The 24,376-nt window shown below is 39.0% G+C and overlaps 1 protein-coding gene across 4 annotated transcripts in view; it reads left to right on the top strand.

The window, feature by feature from the left end:
* Positions 1-23,833, top strand: part of LARP4B (La ribonucleoprotein 4B) — a 59,546-nt gene extending 35,713 nt beyond the window's left edge. For 3 of the 4 annotated variants that reach the window (XM_061996757.1, XM_061996758.1, XM_061996754.1), the window contains 11 exons: positions 1,254-1,357; positions 2,928-3,038; positions 3,933-3,986; positions 4,340-4,549; positions 6,952-7,058; positions 7,572-7,826; positions 9,335-9,380; positions 15,397-15,561; positions 18,493-18,617; positions 19,266-19,383; positions 19,935-23,833. In XM_061996757.1, coding sequence (XP_061852741.1) covers positions 1,254-1,357; positions 2,928-3,038; positions 3,933-3,986; positions 4,340-4,549; positions 6,952-7,058; positions 7,572-7,826; positions 9,335-9,380; positions 15,397-15,561; positions 18,493-18,617; positions 19,266-19,383; positions 19,935-20,216 — 1,577 coding nt within the window. In that variant the 3' untranslated portion in view covers positions 20,217-23,833. The remainder of the gene's footprint in view (positions 1-1,253; positions 1,358-2,927; positions 3,039-3,932; positions 3,987-4,339; positions 4,550-6,951; positions 7,059-7,571; positions 7,827-9,334; positions 9,381-15,396; positions 15,562-18,492; positions 18,618-19,265; positions 19,384-19,934) is intronic. The other variant, XM_061996755.1, reaches the window with a different exon arrangement.
* The last annotated feature ends 543 nt before the right edge of the window (positions 23,834-24,376 follow it).

Genomic DNA, 24,376 nt, shown 5'->3' with positions numbered 1-24,376 from the left:
TCCTTTTCAAACTGGCAGCCTGTCACAAGTGAGATCCTGCAGGTATCAGTATTGAGCCTAATACTATTTAATATCTGAAGAGATCTGGATGATGAGATCAAGTGTACCCTGATAACGTACCCTGATGATACCAATTTGAATGGGGAAATGGATATTTGAGAAAGGAGAGCAACCCTGCAGAAAGACCTGAATAGGCTGGATGAGCAAGCTAATGAGACTCAAAAGATGAACTTCAAAAGAGACAAATATAAGGTCTTGCACCAAGGAAAGAAGCAGCAGCACAGGCTGGTATCTACCTAGCCAGGGAGAAGCTCTGCGGAAAGGGACCTAGAGGTCCTGGTGGACAAGAAGCTCAGTATGAACAGTATACTGCTGCATCAAAGAAAGGTAGCAGAATACTGAGTTGCATCAACAAGGACATCATTAGCAGAGATAATGTAGTCATTTATCTCACTCTGCTCAGCATTTATCAGCCCACACAGTTTTTTGTCCCTGCAAAAAAGATGTGGACAGTCTAGAAAGGGTCCAGACAAGGGCCACAAAGGTGATCGAAGGACAGGGAAGCCTGCCGTATGAGGAAAGGCTGAGAGAACTGAATTTGTTCAGCCTTTAGAAAAGAGAGCTTAGGGGAGACCTTATCATCATGTTAAGAGTACTTTGAAGGATGGCTACAAGGAAGATGGAGAGTTACCTTTTTACAGAGATGAAGGGTAATGGTTACAAGTTATTCTTGGTGAGATTCTAATTGGACACGAGGAAAACTGACAAAGTGAAAAAACAGACATTGGAATGATCTCCTCAGCACAGTGGTACATTCCCCACTTTTAACATCCAGCTGGACAGGGTGCTGAGCCATCTTATCTAGACCATAGTTTGGCCAAGAAAGGTCAGATGAAATGAACCTTGAGGTCCCTTCCAGCCTGGTATTGTATGACTAAATTATCAGAAAAGGCTACTGTATATTACCACTAAGGTAAAAATCAAAAAAGAACATGATTCAATATATGCCTTAGAATAAAAAACTAATTAACTGGGATTTTTTAGTCTGCAAGAATGTGGAGAAACATGTCTGCTCAATTTCACATGTCTGAAAGTATCCCCAATTATCTTCTGCTTCTTTCTTAAATTTCAAGTAGTTTCGAATATTAGCACAAAAAAGCTTTACATTGTAAAACCATATCTATAGCATCTTTTGGTGCACAAAGCTATTGGGATTGATAACATCTAAAACACATCTTTGCTTTGTCTCACAGCGTTGCCTTTAGTACAAGTGGATGAGAAGGGAGAAAAAGTGCGGCCAAATCAGAATCGGTGCATTGTGATTTTACGTGAAGTACCTGAATCTACCCCTATTGAAGTAAGTGTTTAATTGTTCAGTCAAGAACCTTAGGTTTTGGAATTTGAATTTATTTTGCGTTTCTGTAAACATGCCACACTTCTTAGTACGTTGTTAGTTTGGGAAGGAAAGTCTTAGAATAGAAAATGTCACTGGTACAGCTCGAAGCTTGTCAGGTTTAAGTACTTAAAACTTTGCAAACATTTCCATAATGCTTAGAGTAGAAGTGTCAGCCAGTTGGTAAGGATCTCCACTGGCTTATGGAATGAGTGCAAGAGTGGAGAACTTGGTTCTTTGAAAGGTATTCAATGCAACTCTGACGTAGCTGGGACTATGACTAGTGGAAAGACTAGAAAAAAATGCATGGGCCATTGATTAAACTATCTTGCATTTTGAAAAAGAAGGCTGAGATTCTTCATGTCAAGTAGGTATTTTAATTTCCCTTCTGTTTGGTTTTACAAGGAAGAATAAAGGTCCTGAAAGAGTTGCTCTTCTTGATAGTCTTCATACAGAAATTAAAAGTACTACTGTAGTTTAGAAACTTACAATAAAGTGGTTGTAATAAACAGCAGCATGAAAGAAAATGCTAAAGGAACTGGAGAGAAGTGAGGTGTGCTGTATACATCCTTTAAAGCACCAGCTGCTTTTACCTTTCTAAATGAAGTGTAACCTTTTGAAGACTGTCTAGCTTCTAATATTATAGTTTGATGAGGTTATTTTGTTGTCATCAGTTTGTCAAGTTGGATATAATACTACTGGGTCATCAGTGTTAAATGCTTAACAAAGTTCTGAGAAGTCTTTATTTTAAGAACAAATGGTCTTAAATTGTTTTAAGTGCTTTATACATAATGTTTTATACAAGTGTTTTGTACATCAAATTCACCAGATTGGAAAGTGTAGATTTAACTGGCCAGATTTCTGGCATAGCATGGTAAGCTTTTATTTAAGCAGCAAATTCCAAGATCCTGTAAGGCCTCCTGAGTTGCATTGCTTTTTGATGCTGCTTCCCTCAACTCTGTGACAAAATTCATAATATGCAAATGGTTTAAAACAAATGTCAAGTCCAAAGTGTGTTCTTTCTGTAGAAACTCACTGATTGGTTTTGAGGTAACATTGAACCTGTTTCAAATACATCAGTCTGTAGACACTTGGAATTTAAGTGTATCTTCAGGGTTCTGCTGAAAGAGTGAAGTTCTCATGTCCCATGCAGTAGGCACAGGTTTCTGTGTGGCTCAGTGGTTTTGGAAATGAGAGAAATAGACCTTGCTTTGCATCTGATGCCAAATGTGTTTCTTTCAGGCCTAAATAGCTTATCTCCCTTGCTATAAAGGCAGCAGGCAACTTGCAGTATGGCCTTTGACAGCACTTGTTTGAATTCCTTCTAGCTAGCAGGGAGACTGGAGAGAGCTAAAACCATTGCAGGTGGTCTGAAGTTCTCAGTTCTCTTTTGTAAGCACAAAAGTGCTTTCTGTCTTAACCTTGAGTTCCAGAGCTCTGCATTTAAAATTGATGGTTTCTTCTGTCCATCTTTTTTTTTTTTTTTTTCTTCCCACTGTTTTCTTTCCCTCCTTGTCAAAACCACTTTCCTTAGGAGGTTGAAGCACTTTTCAAAGGAGATAATTTGCCTAAGTTTATCAACTGTGAGTTTGCCTATAACGACAATTGGTTCATCACATTTGAATCAGAAGCCGATGCACAGCAGGTAACGCTTTTTTTTAAAGCATTTTAGAATTTAACAATAAACAAGAGTGGGATGAGAGTAGATTGAATTGTAGACTGTATTGCAAACGTGAGAATTGAAAAATACCTGAACTTCTATAAGCAGTAATGCCACCCAGATTATCAGGGAACTGGAGCATCTCTTATGAGAAAGGGCTGCAGGATCTGGGGCTGTTTAGTCTGGAGGAGACTGTGGGAGGGATCTCATTGATATCTACAGATATCTAAATGGTGGGTGTCAGGAGGTTGGGACATCACTTTTTTTCCTATTGTATCTAGTGACAGGACAGGGGGTAATGGAAATAAGCTGGAACACAAAAAGTTCCATTTAAACATAAGGAGAAACTATTTCACTGCTCAGGTGAGGGAGCCCTGGCTCAGGCTGCCCAGGGAGGGTGTGAAGGCTCCTTCTCTGGAGGTCTCCAAGAGCCACCTGGATGTGTTCCTGTGTAGTCTAGATCAACCTGCTTTAGTAGGAGGGTTGGACTAGATGACCTCTAAAGGTCTCTTCCAAACCCTACCATTCTGTGATTCCCCTTGGCTAATACCCACTTTATCACTTGGTGTACCATAACAAGGTAACACTTTCACCTTGTTAACATATACTGCCTTTCTGGCCAAACCTATAACTTTTTGTACTAAGAAAATGGATATTACCAAATGAAATGCTTTGATTGTAAGAATTAAAATCTTGTGTAAATGTTTCTGGAGCACTTCTGGAGTGATAACTTAAATTTTACCAAATGGAGATCATGTATGAGGGTTTTGTATAGTGTAACAGCAGACAATTTAAGAATGATTGTTAGCCTTAGCCTGTCAAAACAAATTTGCTTTGGTCAAATTGCATTTGACAAACTTTGTGCTTACTTTTTTAAAGGCTTACAGATATCTTAGAGAAGAAGTGAAAACTTTCCAAGGAAAACCGATTAAGGTAAATAGAGCTTTAGGGTTTGGGGGGCATGTGTGTGAATGTTCTGGTTTTTGGAGGCCTTACTGTGTTTTACTAAAGTAAATTTAAGTGGTCCAGTCTCAGCAGCCATTTGACCTTGAAATGCGTTTTGAAATGTAGCACATGCTGTTTTACTTCTCCTTTTCCTCCTTTCTGGCAGCAGTATATCCATCTCAGCATCAGGACAGCAGGGAAGCATTCAGCTGATCCTGCCTTCCTTGAAGGAGAAAGCAGTGACTGACAAGTGTCCAGTAAAAGTTTGAGAGCTGCTAGTTTGAATCATCCTGATTTAATTTGAAGGGCTGCTGTAATAAATAATCTAATCTCCTTTGCAGGCAAGGATAAAAGCAAAGGCAATAGCTATAAACACATTTTTGCCAAAGAATGGATATAGACCTCTGGATATGAACCTCTACACGCAGCAGCGTTATACAACATCCTTTTACTTACCTCCAGTATACAGTCCCCATCAGCAGTTTCCATTGTACAGCTTAATTGGCCCACAGACCTGGTCAGCCACGCACAGCTACCTTGACCCTTCATTGGTAAGTCTCTTGGTTATGAAACAGTTGCCTTCTTTTCAAAGCTGATATTCCTATGAAGTCTTCAGATGTAGGAGGTGTATCCTGAAGACAGGAGTTCAAGGTACTGGTTCTTCATGAAAAATTGTTCTTCAGAATTCTTACCATGGTGTACAAGATTATTTGAAAATGGTAGCTGGTCTCAGACTGCAAGATTCCCTTCTTCACCTTTTAGTTTTGGAGGCAATTCTTTTTAGTGAAGATTATTAATTAACCATTACCAAATGAAATGTTTAGTAGAGACTGCTTTTAGTCATGATTAAAGCCCTCTTTAGAAATTAAATCTTGAGAATATGTGTGTAAATACCAAAAAAAGCAGTTCTGTTATGTACTGAATAAACTTAAAGGAATCAGATAGGTGAGGATACTCTTAATCTTTCAGTAGGAAAATAAGTTCTAGGTTAATATGCTGAATTACCCTGTTTGGTGTGTTCTTAAAGCAAAATATTTTTCTGTAGAACTAAGGTGGTAGCAAGAAATCCTTACCTAATGGGACATAAGTGCATCCTGCAAAGCTGCTTCCGTTTCTTCCACAGTGTGACAGCCTCATCAGATTTACCTTGGCCCTTTCTAGTCTGCTTTTATTTTGCTTTTGCAAAAAAATAATATGAATATAGTTTTCTGTGAGGACCAGGAGATGTAGGTGGCACTATGTGGAACCACTTTCTACTCTCTGTAAATGTCTCTTTACTTGTGGCTGAAAAACTAGCGTAACAACACTTAAAATCAGAAGCTTTTTAGAGGCAGAGGATTAAAGTGTCCTTGAACAATCTTGAGCAAGCTTCCTGTGTACCAAACAGCAAGCTAAATAAGGGACCACAAGGAACAATCACATAAGAATAACTTTTGTGAGATAGTGTTGCAGTTCGTATGTAGAAACTTGAGTGCAAATACAGCAGAAGTTTACCAGAAGTTTACTTCCTATTCTGCTTGGGCACAGACACTAACAGTGCATTGTCTCGTCTCTCATTTGATATTAAATATAGTAGTGTGGGCATACAGTTTTATCTGAAACTAGAGTACGGCAACGTCCTCAATTGTAAACCTACTTAATTCTTCATCAAGGACCTAAACTAGATAATTCCTCAAATACTTGTAAAGGAAAAAATAGGTATATAACTTTTGATGATCAAGATGACTTCTGTGGAGATAACTGGAAAAAGAAAATTATGGGTTTTTTTTTTTCTGCTCCAAAAAGATCAGCCATCCTTAGAAAGAAAGGAGTGATTAGTACTAGTGTTCCTTTAATTGATTAGTTAAACTTGGTTTTGTTCAGTATATTCAGTGTCTTCTCATTATTCAGGTTCAGTAGTTGCTTACTAGATCAGATGAAATTTTACAGCTTTCAGGCTTAAAGTATTGAAGCAGAACACTTAAAAGCAGTATTTTTATGTAATTTTGTTCCTAAAATAGGTTTATTAAACTCCTAATGGCCTGTTTTTTGAGTCTGAGATAGTGTTTGCTGTCATGTGTGCTAGGTTAGACTAAGAGTAGTTTGACATGACAGCTTTCATGTTAAATTTTATCTGTCATTGATTAGTAACTTTATTTTTTGTAAGAGAGATTAGGCAAGCTTAAAGATATCTTTATAGGAAATAGTTTTAATCCAAGCTGTTTCTTATAATTTATTAAATGTAGAAAGAGTGCTACATAGAGGCTCACTGTTGTGCATTTTAGCTGTCTTAGCTCTTTAGCTAATAACATTTCCTAGATGAAACTCGTTCATGTATTTTAAAAAGTAGTATGCTAGAGAGAGTGGAGAAATTCCTATGAATATACTTCATATTTTGGGATGTTGTTAATAAAAGATATTGATATGCACCACTCCAAAAGTCTTCTAATGTTACTTCTTTGGGCAGCAAGGCAGTAAGTCACATGTAGAATAAGGTGGTAAGTTGTGAAAAGAATCAGAGGTCCGTTTATTCTCTAGGCTTTATTTATGTGTCATGAAAAGTAAGCAAACAGAGTAACTATAGAGTTATCTGTTAATTTTTGAGGAACGATTCACATATAAATGACAAGAAAAACAAGTGCAGGCTGTGTAGGTTAGAGTCTTTGACAAAGAATTCTCTTGCCACTCTAAGTTGTGCATAATATGGTATGAAATAGGAGTGTTACTTAACTTACAGCCAAGAATTTTGTCTCTGTTTTTTTCAGTCCTCTTAACAAATTACCAGAACTTGAATATGTGTGTTGGCTGTCTTCTTAAAAAATGCCATTTTTTAAGTTGCTTACAAGGCACTGGACATATGCTCTATTGCTGTTTGAGGCAATCTTTAAGTACTGCTTCACATAGAATGACATAAAATACAGGGTTAAAAACTAGTACTTTGTTTATAATTATGAGTATGCAACATATTCTTCAGGTAACACCATTTCCAAGTACTGGATTTATCAATGGGTTCACATCTCCAACCTTCAAGCCTGCTGCTTCTCCATTGACTACACTCAGACAATATCCTCCCAGGAACAGGCAAGTGCAACCACCTTTTAACAATACACTTAAGATTTTATTATCTGGCATGTGGGGCTTTAATCTGCTTATTTTAGTAACACCAGCTAACTTGAAAATACTTGTGAAATTGAACCTGGTGGAAGGTTAGGTGAGGCCAAAGGGCAAATGGTGTTGCTGTTGTTAGTGGATATACTGTTAGTAAATGAAACAGGACTGTCTGAAACCTGAGAACTTGTCTTTCTGTGATTTGGGGTATTCAGGTGAAATATTCTGAATGATACCATATGGTCAGAAGGGTTATTCATACAGTATTTTCAGTTTCAAATAGTTGTTAGTAAACCCATAGTTGCAAATAGAGAGTAGAAAGGTTTATTCTGATAATTCATGTGACCTGTTAAAACAAGTATTTATGTTACTTATAAACATGCAATAAAGGACTAAGGAGCTTGCTGCTTCTGGGTTCTGTGTATAGACTTAGGCCTCAGAAGTTCTCTCATAGTTTGTATGTTGAAATGACTTTTGAATTTGTAGGAATCCTAGCAAGTCTCATATACGACATACAATACCCAGTGCAGAAAGGGGACCTGGGCTTCTAGACAGTCCTACAATATTCAACTTTTCTGCTGATCGTTTAATCAATGGCGTCAGGAGTCCACAGACGCGGCAGCCCGGACAAAACAGGACACGGATGCAGAACGCGACGACGAGTTACGCCAAGAGGGAAGTAGGAACGGGACGGATGGAACAGAGCAGCGTTGACTCGTCTCCTGGGTTAGGTAGGGGAAGGTGAGTGTAATTGGTAGCTGTGCTCTGAACAACTGGTATTGCTGCTTCTAAATTACCACTTTCAGTCAAGAGCTATGGTACTAGTACTGTTCTTGTTACTGTTTTAAACTGAGACCAACTCTCCTCAAAGCTGAAATTGTGGAAAGTACTTCAGCAAAAATGCTGAATGTAGAATAAATGCAAAGTGAATTTGCATGCTTTCCTACAAAATTAAAGTCCTTTGTGTCAACTGATGAACAATTTACAGCTGTAAGATCTCATCCTCTGTCTTCATCTGTTCTAAGAAAGTTCTTGCATATTGTTTGACTTCATTGAGGCAGTTCTGCCCATTCCATTACTCAGCAGTTTAGATTATGCACCTGAACCTGTACTAGCAGTGCTCATTGATAATTGAAAGATCAGGATTTTGCCCAAATGAGGCATTTACAACAACAAAGATTATGAATTGGTATAGGGGAGGAAAAAGGATTACAAGCAACTAAGAAAACTATTGTTATGCAGTTAAACAAACAGAATCCAACCAATTAAAGACAAACCCAACAAAACAAAACCCCTCAAAACCCCAAACACACTTGGGGCGCTGAAAATTGGTGGCACCAATATATACGTGAGAATTTAGCAGGGTTATCTTGGCACTTTTCAAACACAGTACAGTTGTACTAGGTGCTTTATGAAAGGACTGAGCAGCTTTGTTTAATGATGACTGCATTTGTATCTCCAAGTAAATCACATTTTGAGTGACTTACTGAATTGGAAGATAACTTGAGTCTTTTATAGGTGATTCTATATTAGACTTGTATCATTGCAAAATTAAGTGGGGATTTTGTTTGGAGACTGTAATTTGCCAAATTGTGTTACAGCTAGTGGATTAAAGTATGATTAAGGACATAGGAAACAAGATTGCTTAAACTATAGACTGCAAAAATGTGCAAGAATAGTCAGTATTTAGTTTATATTTGCATATTTTGGCACTGAATACATTTAGAATAGTAAAAGTGAAACTGAAAACAAAATATATTGAAACATAGTTAGAATGCATTGTGAATTTTAAACTGCTGCTTGGAGGGCTGGGGGAGAGGCTCTAAAAATTATTTGGAGGGGCTTTACCCCAGCTGAAAATAATTAGCCATATTTCAAAAGTTACACCGATGTTCCCCCTTCCAAAACAAAACCAAACCCCACAACAAAAACCTTAACCAAGAATTTAAAATGTTTACTTTGAATATTGAAAGGTTTTGCCCAAGCCTTACATGTAATTGGTGCTGAGGTACTTGCAATGCAGGAATTTTTTGTAACTGGTGTATTCTTATGGTGTCTTGCATAAGATCTGTTTGTTCATTTTAATGAGAGCTTGCTAGAAACTTTTACCTAAAAAGTGTTTTGTTTTTTTAATGACTTGTCTAGAATGAAAATGAATGAAATAGCAATTTGAGTTGATGTCCTGTTTTCACTGACTGCCTTCCATTCATTTAAAGGCAAAGTTCTGATAACTGCTTTCTTTCCCTTAGGAAAAACTCATATGGCTACCGAAAGAAAAGGGAGGACAAGTTTACAGTGAGTGTTAATGATCATATTCATCTGTAATAAAAGTAGGGTAACAAGGCAATAGTATGGATATTATGTGAAGCAGCAGATGAGAAATTATTGCCCAAGCAATTGTGTATCACAGTTCACTGCAGACAGCAGCTCTTTAGAGTCACATGCCTTTACTGCATTTGGGTATCAGAGAGGATTGTCCAGTAAGGTAGAAGTCAGGAAGAAGTTAAAATTATTTGTAACACCATCTTGGTGTTACTTTGTTGACCATGCCAGTGTTCATGTTCAGGGAGAGATAAATAGCTAAGCCCTAGTTCAAAACACTTGACACTTTATTATTTGTGTAGAGGTTGAAGAACATTTTGTAGATCCATGTGTCAATAATATATAGCTGGAATGTTAGTTACGTGGTCAGTCCTGTTTCTTAAATACCTCTCAAAATACCACTTGTTAAGGGTATACTAATGCTATTGAAACATTCCAGTTTTGATAACTCATATTCGAGGTAACTACCTAAATAGCCTTGATACTTGAAAAGAGTTGACTAGACATTGTGTAGAAGAAAAATTAGTTTAGTTGGGATTTTTTTATAGGTCTTAGTTTGCTAAAACTGGATACTACTCTGTAATTAATTTTTGCCATACAGGGCATGTTCATGAAATTGAAACACATTATTTCCTTATTCATGTTGCAGTTGCAAAATAACCCCACTGCATGAGCCATAACATTTTCTTGAAGATCTGGAATGGTTGCATTTGTGTGTTTGTGGCTCCTGCTGTTGAGTAGCTTTAGGGGACTTGGCTAAAGGAGAGTCAAGGTTTGGAAAGCATAAAATGACAAGTGGTTTCTTCCCTTTGGTTGCTTTTGTCTCTTGTCAAACTTCTCAAAGCTCAATGAGATCAGATTACGTGTAGGACTCTCAATACTTCTTTCTTCTTGCCTTTCAAAGCTGCTTCATTTTTTTTTTTTTTTGTTTGAAGTTGATGTTTTCCTAACAACGTTCTTACTGTCTTTGAGAGAGCAAGGACGTGGTACATGTCAGGTGCGTAAGTGAATACCTGGAGTGAAAGGATTACTTTGGACACTCTTAATGAGCAGAGAGGCTCTTCTGACTCAGCTGGTTTTAAAGGTTATTTTAATTGTGAATGTAAAACTAGTACACGTGACTTCTTTGGAGACCCACACTTCCCTTATCTCAGCACTAGGTTTTAATTGCAGTCTGTACAGCCAGGTTCCAGACTCATCTAGCCCATGAACCTTTAGTTTGTACTGTCCAGAGACGCAATATGATCAGAGGTGAGAGCTGCTACACACCCACAGCAGTGTGTGCTGGGAAGGAGCATGGTCTGAAGTGAAAGAGTAAAATTTGACCCCTTTTTAAACTGTGGAAATACTTCAATCTAGGATCCTATATCTTGGATGGTGCTGTAGTGACTAGTGTACATAGGACATCACTGCAAGCAGTTGTGTTTGAAGGAGTGATGACTTTTTTTTAAGGAAAATATAGAGTATGTATGTTTGTGTAACAGAGCATGAGCCTTTTTGATCAGACTACTGTATCTGAGGATATACACCTAAGCCAGTTGCTCAGCTTGGCGTAAGAAGTTGACTTGATAAATTTTATTCAGCTGCAGGTTAAAATCCATATAAATCCTCCCTGGTCTTACTAATTTAAGATGTTGATTCTCCTTGTCTCAATATGTTTTTAAGATTCATCTGTACAACTTAAAATGCTTGTAACATATAAAAAAGATTATTTATTGTAGGACTTCAGTCCCCTTTAAAAAAATTAAGTACTGAGCTTTGGAGAACTGTTCCTGACCAAAAAAGTAAAGAAAAAAAGTTGTTACTCCTGCAGTTTGAACTGGAGAAGGTGTAGTCTCCCTCTGTAACCCTTGGACAAGTCATTTGAGTTCTATTTTTGGAGATTTGCAGCCTCCATCACTGTAGGATTCTTAAACTGTGTTCTGGGGCTCAGTGCTGGCTCAGTAGGAGGCTAAAGAGTTGTGGGTGTTCTTGCCTTTCTGTTTATTCTTTCCTTACTTCCCTCTGAACACACACTTCTTTTGACATAAACTGTAATTTGTGAAGGGTCTTTGGGGGTAGTTTTGTATGTATTGCTCTTCATTAGACAAAAGGGGAAAAAAAGTGAGTAAGGCAACAGTGTTTTCTCCAGAAGCATTGTTCTCGCATTCTGACCATATCGACTAAAAACCCATTCCTTTAAGATGATTCCTTTTCAAAATAGGAATAATCTTAAAGACTGCTTTGCATCTGTCATTCTGCAGCAGAGATCATTGGAGCACAGTCATGAAACAGTAATTTCTTTGTTTGCATAATGAAGGTGAAGTTAATGGGTAACTTTGGTTGCAGCATATTACAGAAGGAATTTTATTTAGTCAGTGTAAATAGAATTCAGCTTTACAAATCCTTATAAATGGTCCTCACAAGGGATCTCTTAACTGTAGTACTCTTTAACTCCTGAACTGCTGTCTGTAATCCAAAATAGTTGCATTTATCCCACTGATGTTTTATTGCCTGGAATATTGCTTCTCTTCTTGGATTTAGTTAGAAAGTCTCCCTGTTTCACAAATAGTTTTGACATTTATCTTTGCATTTTTATGAAGTAACCATGTAAATTCATGTTAGATGAAAATATCTACACTACAGGCAAGGCATGCTGTCTGGTCATTTCATAATATATATGAACACAATGTAAGATTCTTTTTGACTCCTCTATTTAGTGTAGAATTATATCAACTGCATGTAAATGGACTTCGTATCTTCACTATATTGTGATATCCAAATCAGTCCTTTTTCCTTTTTATGTCAATGTAATTGTCCATTGTGAAAGAAGGATCATAGAGAAGACTCTTTTAATATGAAATATATGTAGTGTGGTTTAGACCCCATGCTGGGACAAAAGACCATGATTAGATTTAAGTACCACAGACTTCAGAACTCCAAAAGGAAAGGAAGGGCTTTATGGTCCCAGAAAAAAAACCAGACAAGGCTGCTTAACTTGGGGAAGAAAATGAAACTCAATTGAATCCACCTCAAACTAAAACATGACAAACAGAAATACCCAACAGAAAAATAATACAGAGTAGGGCAAATGATGGAAGTGCAGCCAGCTCTAGAATCATAGGATGGTAGAATTTGGAATGGACCTTTAAAGATCATCTGCTCCAAGCCCCCTGCAGAAGCAGGTCAGCCTAGATCAGTTTGCATAGGAACGTGTCCAGGCAGGTCTTGAAAACCTCCAGGGAAGTAGACTCCACACCCTCCCTGGGCAGCCTGTGACAGGGCTCTCTCACCCTCACAGTAAAACAGTTTTTTCTTATGTTTAAATGGAACTTTTTGTGTTCCAGCTTCATCCCATTATCCTTTGTCCTGTCACCAGATATAACAGACAGAAGGGATGTCCCAACCTCCTGACAACCACCATTTAGATATGTGTAAATGTTAATAAGATCTCCCCTCAGTCTCTTTTCTGGACTAAACAGCTCCAGTTCCTGCAGCCTTTCCTCATATGAAAGTGTTACAGTCCCCTGATCATATTGGTGGCTCTGTACTGGACTCTCTCCAGGAGTTCTCTGTCCCTCTTGAGCTGAGGAGCCCAGAACTGGACATAGGACTCCAGATGAGGCCTCACCAGGGCAGAGTAGAGGAGGAGCAGAATCTCCCTCGACTTGCTGGCCACACTTTTCTTGATGCATCCCAGGATGCCATTGGCCTTATTGGCCACGAGGACACATTGCTGGGTCATGTTTGGTTTATTATCAACCAGCACTCCCAGGTCTCTCTCTGCAGAGCTGCTCTCCAGCAGGTCAATCCCCAGCCTATACTGGTGCATGGGGTTGTTTCTCCCCAGGTGCAGGACTCTGCACTTGTCCTTGTTGAACCTCATGAGGTTCCTCTCTGTCCAACTCTCCAGCCACTTGAGATCTCACTGAATGGCAGCACAGCCTTCTGGGGAATCAGCCAGTCCTCCCAGTTTGGTGTCATCAGGGAACTTGCTGAGCGTACACTCTGTTCCCTCATCCATGTTGTTGATGAAGATGCCAAAGAAGAATGGTCTCAGAATTGATCCCTGTGGAACTCCACTGGCCACAGGCCTCCAACTGGATTCTGTGCCATTGATCACCACCCTCTGGGCTCTGTCATTCAGCTAGTTCTTGATTCACCTCACCATCCACTCATCCAAGCCACACTGCTTGAGCTTTCTGATGAGGATGTGATGGGAGAGTGTCAAAATTCTTTCCAAAGACAAGGTAGATGACATCTGCTGCTCCTCCCCTCATCTAGCCAGCCGGTTATGCACTCATAGAACGCATCAGGTTGGACAAGTAGGATTTCCCTTTGGTGAATCCATGTTGACTCCCTCGGATAACCACCTTTTCCTTCATATGTTCAGTAACGACATTCAGGATGAGTTGTTCCATCACCTTTCCAGGGATGGAGGTGAGGCTGACCAGCCTGTAGTTTCCTGGGTTGTCCTTCCTGCCCTTTTTGAAGACTGGAGTGACATTGACCTTTCTCCAGTCCTCAGACACCTTGCCTGTCCTCCATGATTGTTCAAAAATGATGGAGAGAGGCTTAGCAATCACATCAGCCAGCTCCCTCAGCACGCTAGGATGCATCCCATCCGGACCCATTGACTTATGAGCCTTAAGCTTGGCCAACAAGCCTTTAACATCTTCCTCTTCCACCCCGGGCACTTGCTTTGCTGTCCAGGCCATCCTACTGTCCTTGCAGAACTGGGCTTCCCGAGGGCTGGCCTTGGCCGTAAAGACTGATGCAAAGAAGGCATTCAGTTCTTCGGCCTTCTCTGCATCCTGTGTCACCAGGATACCCTCTGTGTTTAGCAGCAGGCCCACATTCCCCCTCGTGATCCTTCTGCTGCTGATGTACTTGAAAAACACTTCATTACTATCCTTAACTTCCTTGGCTAACTTCAATTCTAGAAGGGCCCTAGCCTACCTAGTTGCACCTCTGCAAGCCCTGGCAATGTTCCTATACTCTTCCACCTCTCATAGATGGCCGCTTTATGCCTTAGTTATTCCAACAGATCCTTTCTCATCCATGGAGGCCTCCTACCTTCTTTTCCTCCTTTCTTATATGTTGGGACACACTGATCCTGGGCTTGGAGGAAGTGGTGAAGATTGTCTTTCTCCCTGCCTTCTTGCTTCCCAGGTTTAGAGCCCTGAGCCCAGTGTCATTACCTCCTCCCCTCATAAGCAGTGCTGGGGGCAGGGACTGGGGGCTGCAGTCAGTCCTTTCCTGATGTGTCTTGCCACATCACGCTCCTGAGGAGAGGTGTTCCTTGCAAGCCCTCCCTTGCTCCAGCTCAGTGTCTCCCACACACAGGCAGCTTCACAGACTGCTCCCATAGGCCACTGTAACCCCAGTTCATCTTTTCCAGGTTGGGGTCTAAACTACTCGCTTTTTCTGACCGGGAGTCTCCAGCTCTCAACTCCTCTAACACATGGTCTCTGCTTCTTGTCATGGGCTGCAAGGATGTCTCTGGTTTGGCATCGCTCCATCTGTCTCTTCCTGGCTGTGGGATCCGCGTGGTCAATTCCATCTTGCCCTTCCCTTCCACCTCCTCCATGCACTTCAAATTCCCGTCTGTAAATAGTGATGACAGAGGCGCCAGATCGGCCCAGTTGGGCCGGAGGTGGGTCTGAACCCAAGAGCCAAGGGAAAGTCTGAGAACTGTCTACCAGACCTGTACTTGCAGCCCCACGCTCCTGTTACCAAGCAAAAGCAACTCCTCGCTAAACCATTACAATATTAAATTTCTAAGGACGTTTATGATATCCAGTTTAAATAAGAGTTAAGTATTTTAAGTGTAACAGTGTAAAATGAAAGGATCTGTTCTTTGGTACTGTGTGGTTTACTTGAGAAGTGGGATTAGGGAGAACTTTCTTTGGCTTCACAGATAAATCGAATGCAAAATACAGTTTAGAGTCCCATATCTGTCTTTTCTGTAATCCAGTGCAATAACCTCAACATGTTATTTCTATTTCAGAGAGGCCAAACACAGTCTCCACCACCCCCAAAACCTCCATCTCCTAGCTTTGAATTGGGTTTATCTAGCTTTCCTCCATTACCTGGGGCTGCTGGCAACTTAAAGACTGAAGACCTGTTTGAAAACAGACTGTCCAATGTGGTAATAGGATCACCAAAAGAAAGAGTGAGTAACCAGTGTTCATTTTTGTTGGGAAAGCGAAGAGCTGCATACCTCGTTTTCACATTTGGGGGCTTAAACATAGAAAAATCTTGCAGTTTTACATGGGTCATAAGAAATGCTTTTAAAAAATAGCTGTCAAATGATGTGTCACTGCCTTCTTTGCTTCTGTCTTATAACGTGTAGGGCATTCTCTTTGAAACGGTGTGGAATAAGACCACCAATACAAGTAGATGTTAATAGCAAATATTAGAAAATGTGCTCTTTGCTGTCCATAATTACCTCAGGCTTTCTGATGGACTCAGGTTAAAAATCTGTGATAAATCTTTCTCATATTTCAAAGTCAGACTTCTGAGTTATATATACAGCACTTTAAAGTGACAGAGATAAATGTCTAAGCACTGAAACATAAAGAAGCTGCCTACATAATCTCAGTACAGTAGTCATCATAGCTGGAACAAGAACTGTTACCAAAACAGACTGGTTCCCAGTGTTCTCTTGTATTGCTTGGAAAGTTAAAAATACATTGGAATATCTTGACAACCACTGGTTTCTAGATGTGGTAGAGATGCAGTTGAAAATTGATGTTCAGTAACTGTTCATAGGTTTCATTCTAACAACTGTTTCTGCCATCTCTGAGTGATAGTGTGTTCTCCTCTAAGACTCATGTAGGCTTGTGGACAGTCTAGGCTGTGGAAGAGTATATTGTCTCTAAGTAAACTTGTGTTTTTCTGGCTGTACCACAACTGGAGAAGTTAATCCTTGGATATAGCAGTGCAAAGCAACCTGATGAAACACTGAAGTCTCTATCTCATGTCATCTCTATTGCAGAAGCATTTTCGTTGGTACCCAAGTATCAAGGGTGGGTTGGGAGAGTATTTGTTGGTATAGGAAGAGGCAGAGCAGCAGTTATTGTACAGACAAATCATCTGTTCTGTCTCCTGCAAGTGGTAATACGGACGGCTACATACCAGGGTTGCATTTAGGAGGGGACTGTGCAGGACAGTGCGTGCCATGGTATGAGCGGTCTTACTGTCAGTTAGTACTGCAGACTAGTCCATTCTTGGCTAAGATCTATTTTAAAGTATTTTACCTGTTATTTCTGAAGTGTTTTTTACTACAATTGCAGCACATGCTATTGATACTGCAGCTGAAAACCCACTGTTGCTCCTATTACAAATCTAGTACTTTCTTTGCACTGTACTTACTGTAAAGAACTTGCACTTCTGCCCTATAGAGACAAACAGTACCAGTCAGGCACTGTGGGTTTATGATGGTGCAATGCACTGTCACATTAAAAAGCTTCATTTGATTTCCAGTTTCTTTTTCCAGCTTGCATGAGGTAGTCTGTACTGTAGTGTGGAGAGGGATTGCTCTGTCCTTCATTGTTGGCCTTAATAAGGAATAACAGCAGTTGGCTCCAAACAGCAATTGTGTTCTACCACAAAGGTGTTGGAGTTAGTGTTAGAATCTTGCCAATGCATACAGGCTGCTTTTCACCTTGATCTCAACATTTTTTTCATGTCACCTGATGCAGATTTACACAACACTAAGTAGTGCTACACAGTGCTACTCCTGTTTTATTGATGGGCAAGTCCAGCATACAGAAGCTGAGTCAATTTAGGTTGTATAATTTCCAACAGTTGTTATCCAAGCATCATAACTTTATGCTGTCTGTTTTGTGGTCCTCTTCTAGATGTAGCTCTGGGGAATGGCAGGTGTTAATCATCCCATGTTTTCTAATTAGGAAGCTGCAGTGCTGTCACATCAGGGGCTGAGTGTTTTGGCCAGTGAGCAGCACTTGTATGTCTGCTTAGCTAGAAGCTGTTCACAATTAATCATGTACATAGAAGATCTGATGAACTTGCAGTTTCAAGCCTTGGCACACGTTATTGTAGTGAATAAAACTACAGAAGCTCTTCTATTTCTAAATGTCTACCTTTTATGGTATTACTTTTACTTTGAGTAAAGCTAGGCTTAGAGTGACTGCAATAATCCCTGCTGCCTGATTTAAAACAGTGTCATCAATTACCATGTTCCTTGACCACTGCAGTCTCGTGTTTTCTGACCTTTGAGTGATGACTGGACTAGGAGAAAAGGGATTGCTGTCTTGTGCTTACTGTGCCCATGTTCTCCCATTGCTCTCACTCCAGCTTTACCAGAGTTTGTTCTGGTTCTAGAATCAGTCAAGTCAGAGCAGTATGAAGAACATCACACTTCCAAAACCAAAGTGATTATACATGTCAGAAATACTTGTTGAGTTTTGTTTTTCAAAATGTGAAATCTTCATATTTAGTAACAGTTTCAATTCATGTGTGCATCTTGAACCTATTTGTCCTTCATCTGGAAGCACAAGATCAGTTGGCACCAGCAGAATCTTTAGAGGGTTATGGAAGAAGCCTCTCTTGGTTTCTAGCAAATCATGCGATAGCATAAGAAAGGGACCTTTAAACAATAGTCATATCCTGGTTTACAAAAACTTTGGGGTGGCTGTTTTAAGAGTAGAGGTTCTTTAGCACCTGCTATTGGGATGATGCAGAGATAGAGCTTCAAAGAAGACATGCACAATGCTAGGAGACTTTTATCTTAATAGGCTAGCTATGGATATATGAGGAGACACAAAACCTATACTATCACCAGCAGGTGCAAAATTCCCAGGTTGAAAAAAGTGAATTTCTTATCCAGATGCATTCCAAAGAGAACTAAGCTTCCAGCTTTTTGGGAAAGAGCCATGGTATGTGATGTATTTTTCCTGTGTTACAAAGGAAAAGAAGCTTATTTATTACAGTATGTATATTGGTCCTTCTCTGTCTTCCTGTAGTTAATTTACTCTTAAAAGTGAACTTGTAATCTGTTCTCTCATTGTGTAACTTTTCAGGCAAACCATATTAATGGGATATTATGCTTAGCCTTCTATGCCTCTTTTTCCTCCTTCAGAACATTAATGTGGATGCAAGTACAAACACTATTCCATCAGGAATTCCTCGAGAGCCGTCATTGCCAGTTTCTTCTACGTTGCCCAGGACGTTTGAAAGGTCTCCTTCGCCACCCCAGTCTTCTGAGTAAGCACTTAATTACATGGTTGTAATTAGTCTGCTCTGAATCGCATTTCCATTCTCTCTCATCAGAAGGCTAGGTAGAATGCTAAATAGCTATTAAAATCTTTATCAATGAAAGAAATAATATTTTGTTGTGTATTGTACTTGTAAAGGCAATAAGGCTTAATTTCTGAACAATATCATCGTAGTGATTCAGTAATAACAGTCTTTCAGCAGACAAAAGCTTAGTGTTGTGCATTTGTCTCTGCAAGTATTTAAAAGTTTAATGCATACCTTACTGTCTTGTATTTGGATAGCTTTGAAGCACAGAGAGTAAATCCAGGTCCCGTGGGCAGTACTGTTGTCCATGCAATAAAGACTATTTCAGTAAGATTTTATTTGGAATTGAGCTGTTTGAGTACCAAGAGTAAGATAACTGAATAACCAAATGCCATCAGAACGTCACAAATCACCAGTAGTGTCAAGCTCCTCAGGAATGTTTTTTCTTGAAATTTGACAGCTTTTTGAAAAGCAACACTAGTCATAATGTGCTGGGAAAATTATAGCTGTAACTATTGCTTCTGTCAAATAAAGTTTTAGACCAGATAGATGAATGATCTAATAATGAAGTTTCACTTTTCCTGAGCCTTGCTTTCTGTTGGATGCTTACAGGGACCCCAAAGTTGTGGATAAACAGCAGAGAGAGACGCAGAGTACAGAAAGGCTTTCTTCCTCCACACTCAGTACTAGTACTGCATGTAAATCGGTACAAGTCAATGGGGCTGCCATAGTAAGTGACCTTATTACTTCACTTTCTCTTAATGATCCTGTTTGATGCATTTAACAGAATATTGCTTCCATTGCTTCCCAGTGTTGCTTAATCATGTGAGCACAGCTTCCTTAAATTTGCATGTTGGTGGCTTCATGATTACTTGGTTGGTACAATTATGCAATTAACAATGCAAAAGTGTTTAAGATAACTTGGTGAATGATAGCTCATTATCTGAATTCTCTTTTTGGTGGTATCCTTGAGGTAGAAACAATAATATATATGTTGATCTTTAAACCAAAGTATTCACCATCTTTCCACTGTTTTAGAGTTTGCTTGAATCAAAGTATTTCTCTCTACATCCTATTTTTCTGACATGGTCTTTTGCATTTTACCTTGTCTTGAACCTAACTGCCTGTACAACTTCTGTAAACTTCACACTCAAGCCCTCATTTGCACATTTTAGTGTAGTAGGTTTTTGAGACTAAGACTTTTTTGTTTGTAAATATAAATGATTTTTCTTCAGGATGCTTTGTTTAACTGTGCTGTCGTGTTTGCTTTTGATTTCACAGGAACTGCGAAAACCTAGTTATGCAGAAATTTGCCAGAGAACAACTAAGGATCCTCCTACGTTGCAACCCCAGAAAGAACAGAAGCCAAACACTGTAGCATGTGGGAAAGAAGAAAGGAAGCCCACAGAAACAATAGAGAAAAACAGAGAACCTCCTCCTGCAAAGTCACATCCTGGACAACCCAAAGACCAGAGGAGACAGTCAGGACGCAGATCATCCCCTCCAGCCGTTGGCAAACGCTTAAATAAAGAACAGAATACCCCTCCAAAATCTCCTCAGTGAAACTTAACACCTGGGAGGGATTCAAAAAGAGGTCTGCTTCCCACAAATTAAACCCATGTTCCCACTAAGATACCTGAGAATGAGTTGCTGGTTAGGAGCTTGCAGTGATACCAGGCATATAACAATGCCTGTAAGTTATTTTTCTGTGAAATACTTTTCTCTCTCCCAGCCCACCTTGAACAAACATTCTAATTTTTTTTCTGGATATTTCTGGATAGTTATTCTAAACCTTACATTTAGGTTGGTGCTTAATTGGAGATGAAGCTTAGTGTGATTATTTTTTTTCAAGATGTACAATATTTGTCTTTAAAACAAAATCAACTTTTTATTAAGCCTCTCTGTGGCTGTGTGAGTGCAAGCTCTGTATAGTGAGTTTTTTTCTAAACTATTAAGCAGAAACATGCTGCTGTAATATTTTTAATAAACTGGTCTGCAAGTACATATCTAAAGTGTCCAAAAGACTGATGACGGCAGCTAGCGTGTAGAGTGCGAGGAAGTAGATATATTTTACCAATTAGTATGTGACCTTGAAGACTTTTTTTATTGGGCTGCTGTACTGTGTCAGCAAATGAACTTGCACTTTTAGGTTAAACAAGTAGTTGTTTCTAGCATTTTTAAAAAGTTACATCTTTTCTTTGAATTGCACACACAAAATGAATCCTACGGAGCACCATAGCAGTCTTGCTAAAATATTTCCATTTTTGACTTACTGCAAGCAAGTAACCATCTTCTCACTCCAGAATAAAACTGATGTTATAATTTGCAAATACAAAGCACATTGTGAATAGAAAGAGCTAAGTCTGTGAGCTTCTATGGTGGTGAAGCCTGTTAGTGGATGTTATCAGGAGAAAGCACTGCAGCCTTCTTGTGATAACCTTAGCTTCCCTGTGCTTGTAAGGGAGTTAACTGAGTCAGCGCTGTATGTTCTGGTTACCCCTGTGCTCTGTGTAGACTTTTGGTTTTTTTTTAAACTCTGCCCCAAGTGCTCTTTGAAAGAGTCATATCTGAGTCAGCCCTGCGTTGACATCTTCCTGTAACTACGAGCATTGGCCTATGGATTTAAATTTTTTCAAGACGTGAAATAATGGTGTTTGTTTTGTGTGGTGGAGGAAGAGATCCCTGATATTTACCTCTGGGATGAGGTGTCTCACCCTTATTTACTTTAGGAGTGATGCGCTTTCTGAAGGACAAGGATGCACTAAATTAGCAAGTTTCTAATAAAGTTGAATATAAATTATTTTTGTTTTAAAATGCCTAAAGTTTTTCTTTAAGTGTTTAAACTGCAGGAAGTTCAGACAAAACGCATTCCTGCTGACTATGACAGTACAGTTTATTCCACAAAAACGTTTATTTAAACAACTGATTTTTTTAAAGAATTATTTCCATCCAATATTTAAAGACTTGAATTTTATTTAAACTTGAAAATGACTTTGCCTTAACTTTTGTACAAGACAGCTTAGAGTTAATGAGGTCTGACCCTGTGGAGGGTTAGCGCGAGTGGAATACAGAATTACTCAGTTACAGTATGTATCTATTGTCACTGGTCTTACTGGGTAAACATACTGTAGTACAGGAACTAGCAGCAGTTTTTGTAATATACCTTAAAGATCTTAAACAGTTGATCTTTTTCAGATTGTTGAAAAACCTGTAAATGCAAATAGTCAATACTGTATTAAATATGTGCACTTGGAAGTGTGTGCTTTGCTTGTACAGTTGTAAATAATCAGAACATATAAAAAGGTACCCTAAAGAAAAAAATCTGATAAAAATTATTGATATTATAAATGTTGCTGTTGAGCTGGATGTAGATAAACTAAATGTTGTGGTTTGAATATTACTTTAATTTGTTGTTTTTTCTTTCTCTTATTTTATTCTGGTGTGCTGAACTGACTCTGCCTCTTCACTGCAAAAGGGAAATGGAATGAAAGTCTTATTTGAAAGCCCTCAAATGTTTTCTGAAGTCCCTCTAAAAACAAACAATTTAACTGATTCAAAATTGTTCCGCAATGTAAATAGTGAATGTCAGCAGTCGAACTATACTTTTAAATCATTCATAAACTCAAATCTAATTGCAAAAAAACCCTTTAGACTGCTACAAAAATACACACTGAAACTTGTCTGCTCTCAAGAACATCAGTGCTTTCCTTAGCATATGATTTGTAAAGTAACTATGGAAGTTGACTCCCGATAAATTTCCCGTTACAAGCATCAATTGGTAACTAGCTGACTTTTAAAATCCAGCCTGTTGTATGCTGCAGAATTGGTCAAAGCAGGGCGTGCTGGAATCTGATTTTTTGTTGTTGTTGAAAAAGCACACTTTGTGATCACTGCAGGAGGAGAGATGGGCCTCTGCCAACGTCACCGAAACGGCTGGTCTAGTTCTGCCCTCGGATTTGCAATGCGCTTCTCCTTTCCCCGCTGGCAGTGAAAACGGTGGCTAGATTTGTTTGTGTATGGTTTAGGCCAGCTGTATGATTCATTTTGTTTGTCTGCTGCAAGTGAAAGGCTTACCAGCTGCAAACAATCACAAGTGGTTCCTTACCGTGACTGTGTACAGCTAGTCATAATACTCAACTGGTACCTAAGGTAATATATTGAGACCAGCGGGATGTGTTGTGCTGTTCTAATGTATTCTGCTGCCATTTGTGCTAGGTCAATACACTGTAATTACTGCTTACCCAGCAACAGTCTGTTGCATCGAAAGTTTAAACCTTCCTCTCGTGTTTTTTTTATAGCTTTTTTAAAAGAAAAAAAAGAAACAAGTGACACGCCAAATAGCTGTGTAATGTACAACTTATCCTTCCTGCGTTTTACATGCAGATTTCTTTCTTCCACTCAGTGACAAAATGGAGTTTTCAGAGTAGAGTTGTCAAGTTGCATGCAGACTGTTGCTACGATACATAGAGAGATTAAAATGTGGCTTTTAAAATGAAAAACCTCCCCAAAGCAGTAGCTGAGTTAAAGTTTCAGGGCTACAGTAATTAAAATTGACTTTTTTACCTTGTAGGACTGTGTGACGATGCTTTTCATTTTGAAAACAACTTAATATGGGATCTGAGACTCTTCTTCCAAGAATCTAAAAAAACCCCACAGAAGTTGCTTTTAAAACTTTAATGTTGTTTCAGAGCAGTCCCCCACTGTGACACTGTCATTTGCTGCTTAAAAATCTGTGAAGAGTGGCAAGTTGGTTTTTTTTATGTTGCTGCGTTATCTTACAAACACTTTGGCAGCTGACGTAGAAAGGCCCTTGTTTGAGCGTGGTGCGGTGTATCACGAGCAACAGCTGACTGTAATGGTGCATACCTATCTCTGTATCTCCTTCAGCTAGCTACAGTTAGGGATTTTTATGTGCTTTGTAACCTATTACACTAATAGCAGCAGACAATCGACGATTTCTAAGGAGACCTAACAGCTGCCAATTCACAAAATAGAAGTGTAATATGGGAGCCTTCTTGAGGGTTTTTGTTTTTGTTCTTCTTCCATTAAGACTGGAATCAAGCTTACATGTAAACTTATCAGTAATTTAAGTTTCCTTTTGTGTCATAAAATGTAAAACTGTCTAATTTGAAAAAAAAAATATGTAGGTTATGAAAAATAAAGATTTAGGCACTGTTGAATTCCTGATTTTTTTAATTAAACCTTTCTTCAGCAGTATTTTTCATTATTTTTTGTCTTCTGCTCCCATTTTTGGAAATTGCATATTTCTAATTCTGGAGAAAAAAAATAAGAAATCATTGCTTGTTTTACTGTTCAGAACAACTGTTGTAACCACCACCTAAGGCTGTGCAGCCGCAGCAAGAACACCTGTAGTATAACTCTGAAGGCAACTCTCTCTGTCTCTTATTAGGTAACTGACTGGTTAACTTCTTCAAAATCAAACAAAATAAGCTAATGTGATGTTTTGTTTGCTAGAGGTCATCATCTTCATAATGGTGTCCTCCAGTTATTAGAGAAGAGGTTGGCTTGGTCTTAAACATGGATTTTGACAGTTGGGTAAGTGCTTTGGTTGTGTGGCTCTTAAATCTGGGTATGTCCTGGGATTATTTTTGGCTTTGGCTGGCTTTAGAGGTTATCCTCATTGTACCTTTAGGGAAGAAGTGCTTCTGGGATATTCTCTTTTTATGTAAAATATCTGGTTTAGAAATACTTGAAACCCTTTT

Source organism: Colius striatus, chromosome 5, assembly GCF_028858725.1.
Source record: "Colius striatus isolate bColStr4 chromosome 5, bColStr4.1.hap1, whole genome shotgun sequence".
NCBI classification, from domain to species: Eukaryota; Metazoa; Chordata; class Aves; order Coliiformes; family Coliidae; genus Colius; species Colius striatus.
Note: the sequence above shows the minus strand (reverse complement) of the source record. Positions and strands in the feature narration are given on the sequence as shown.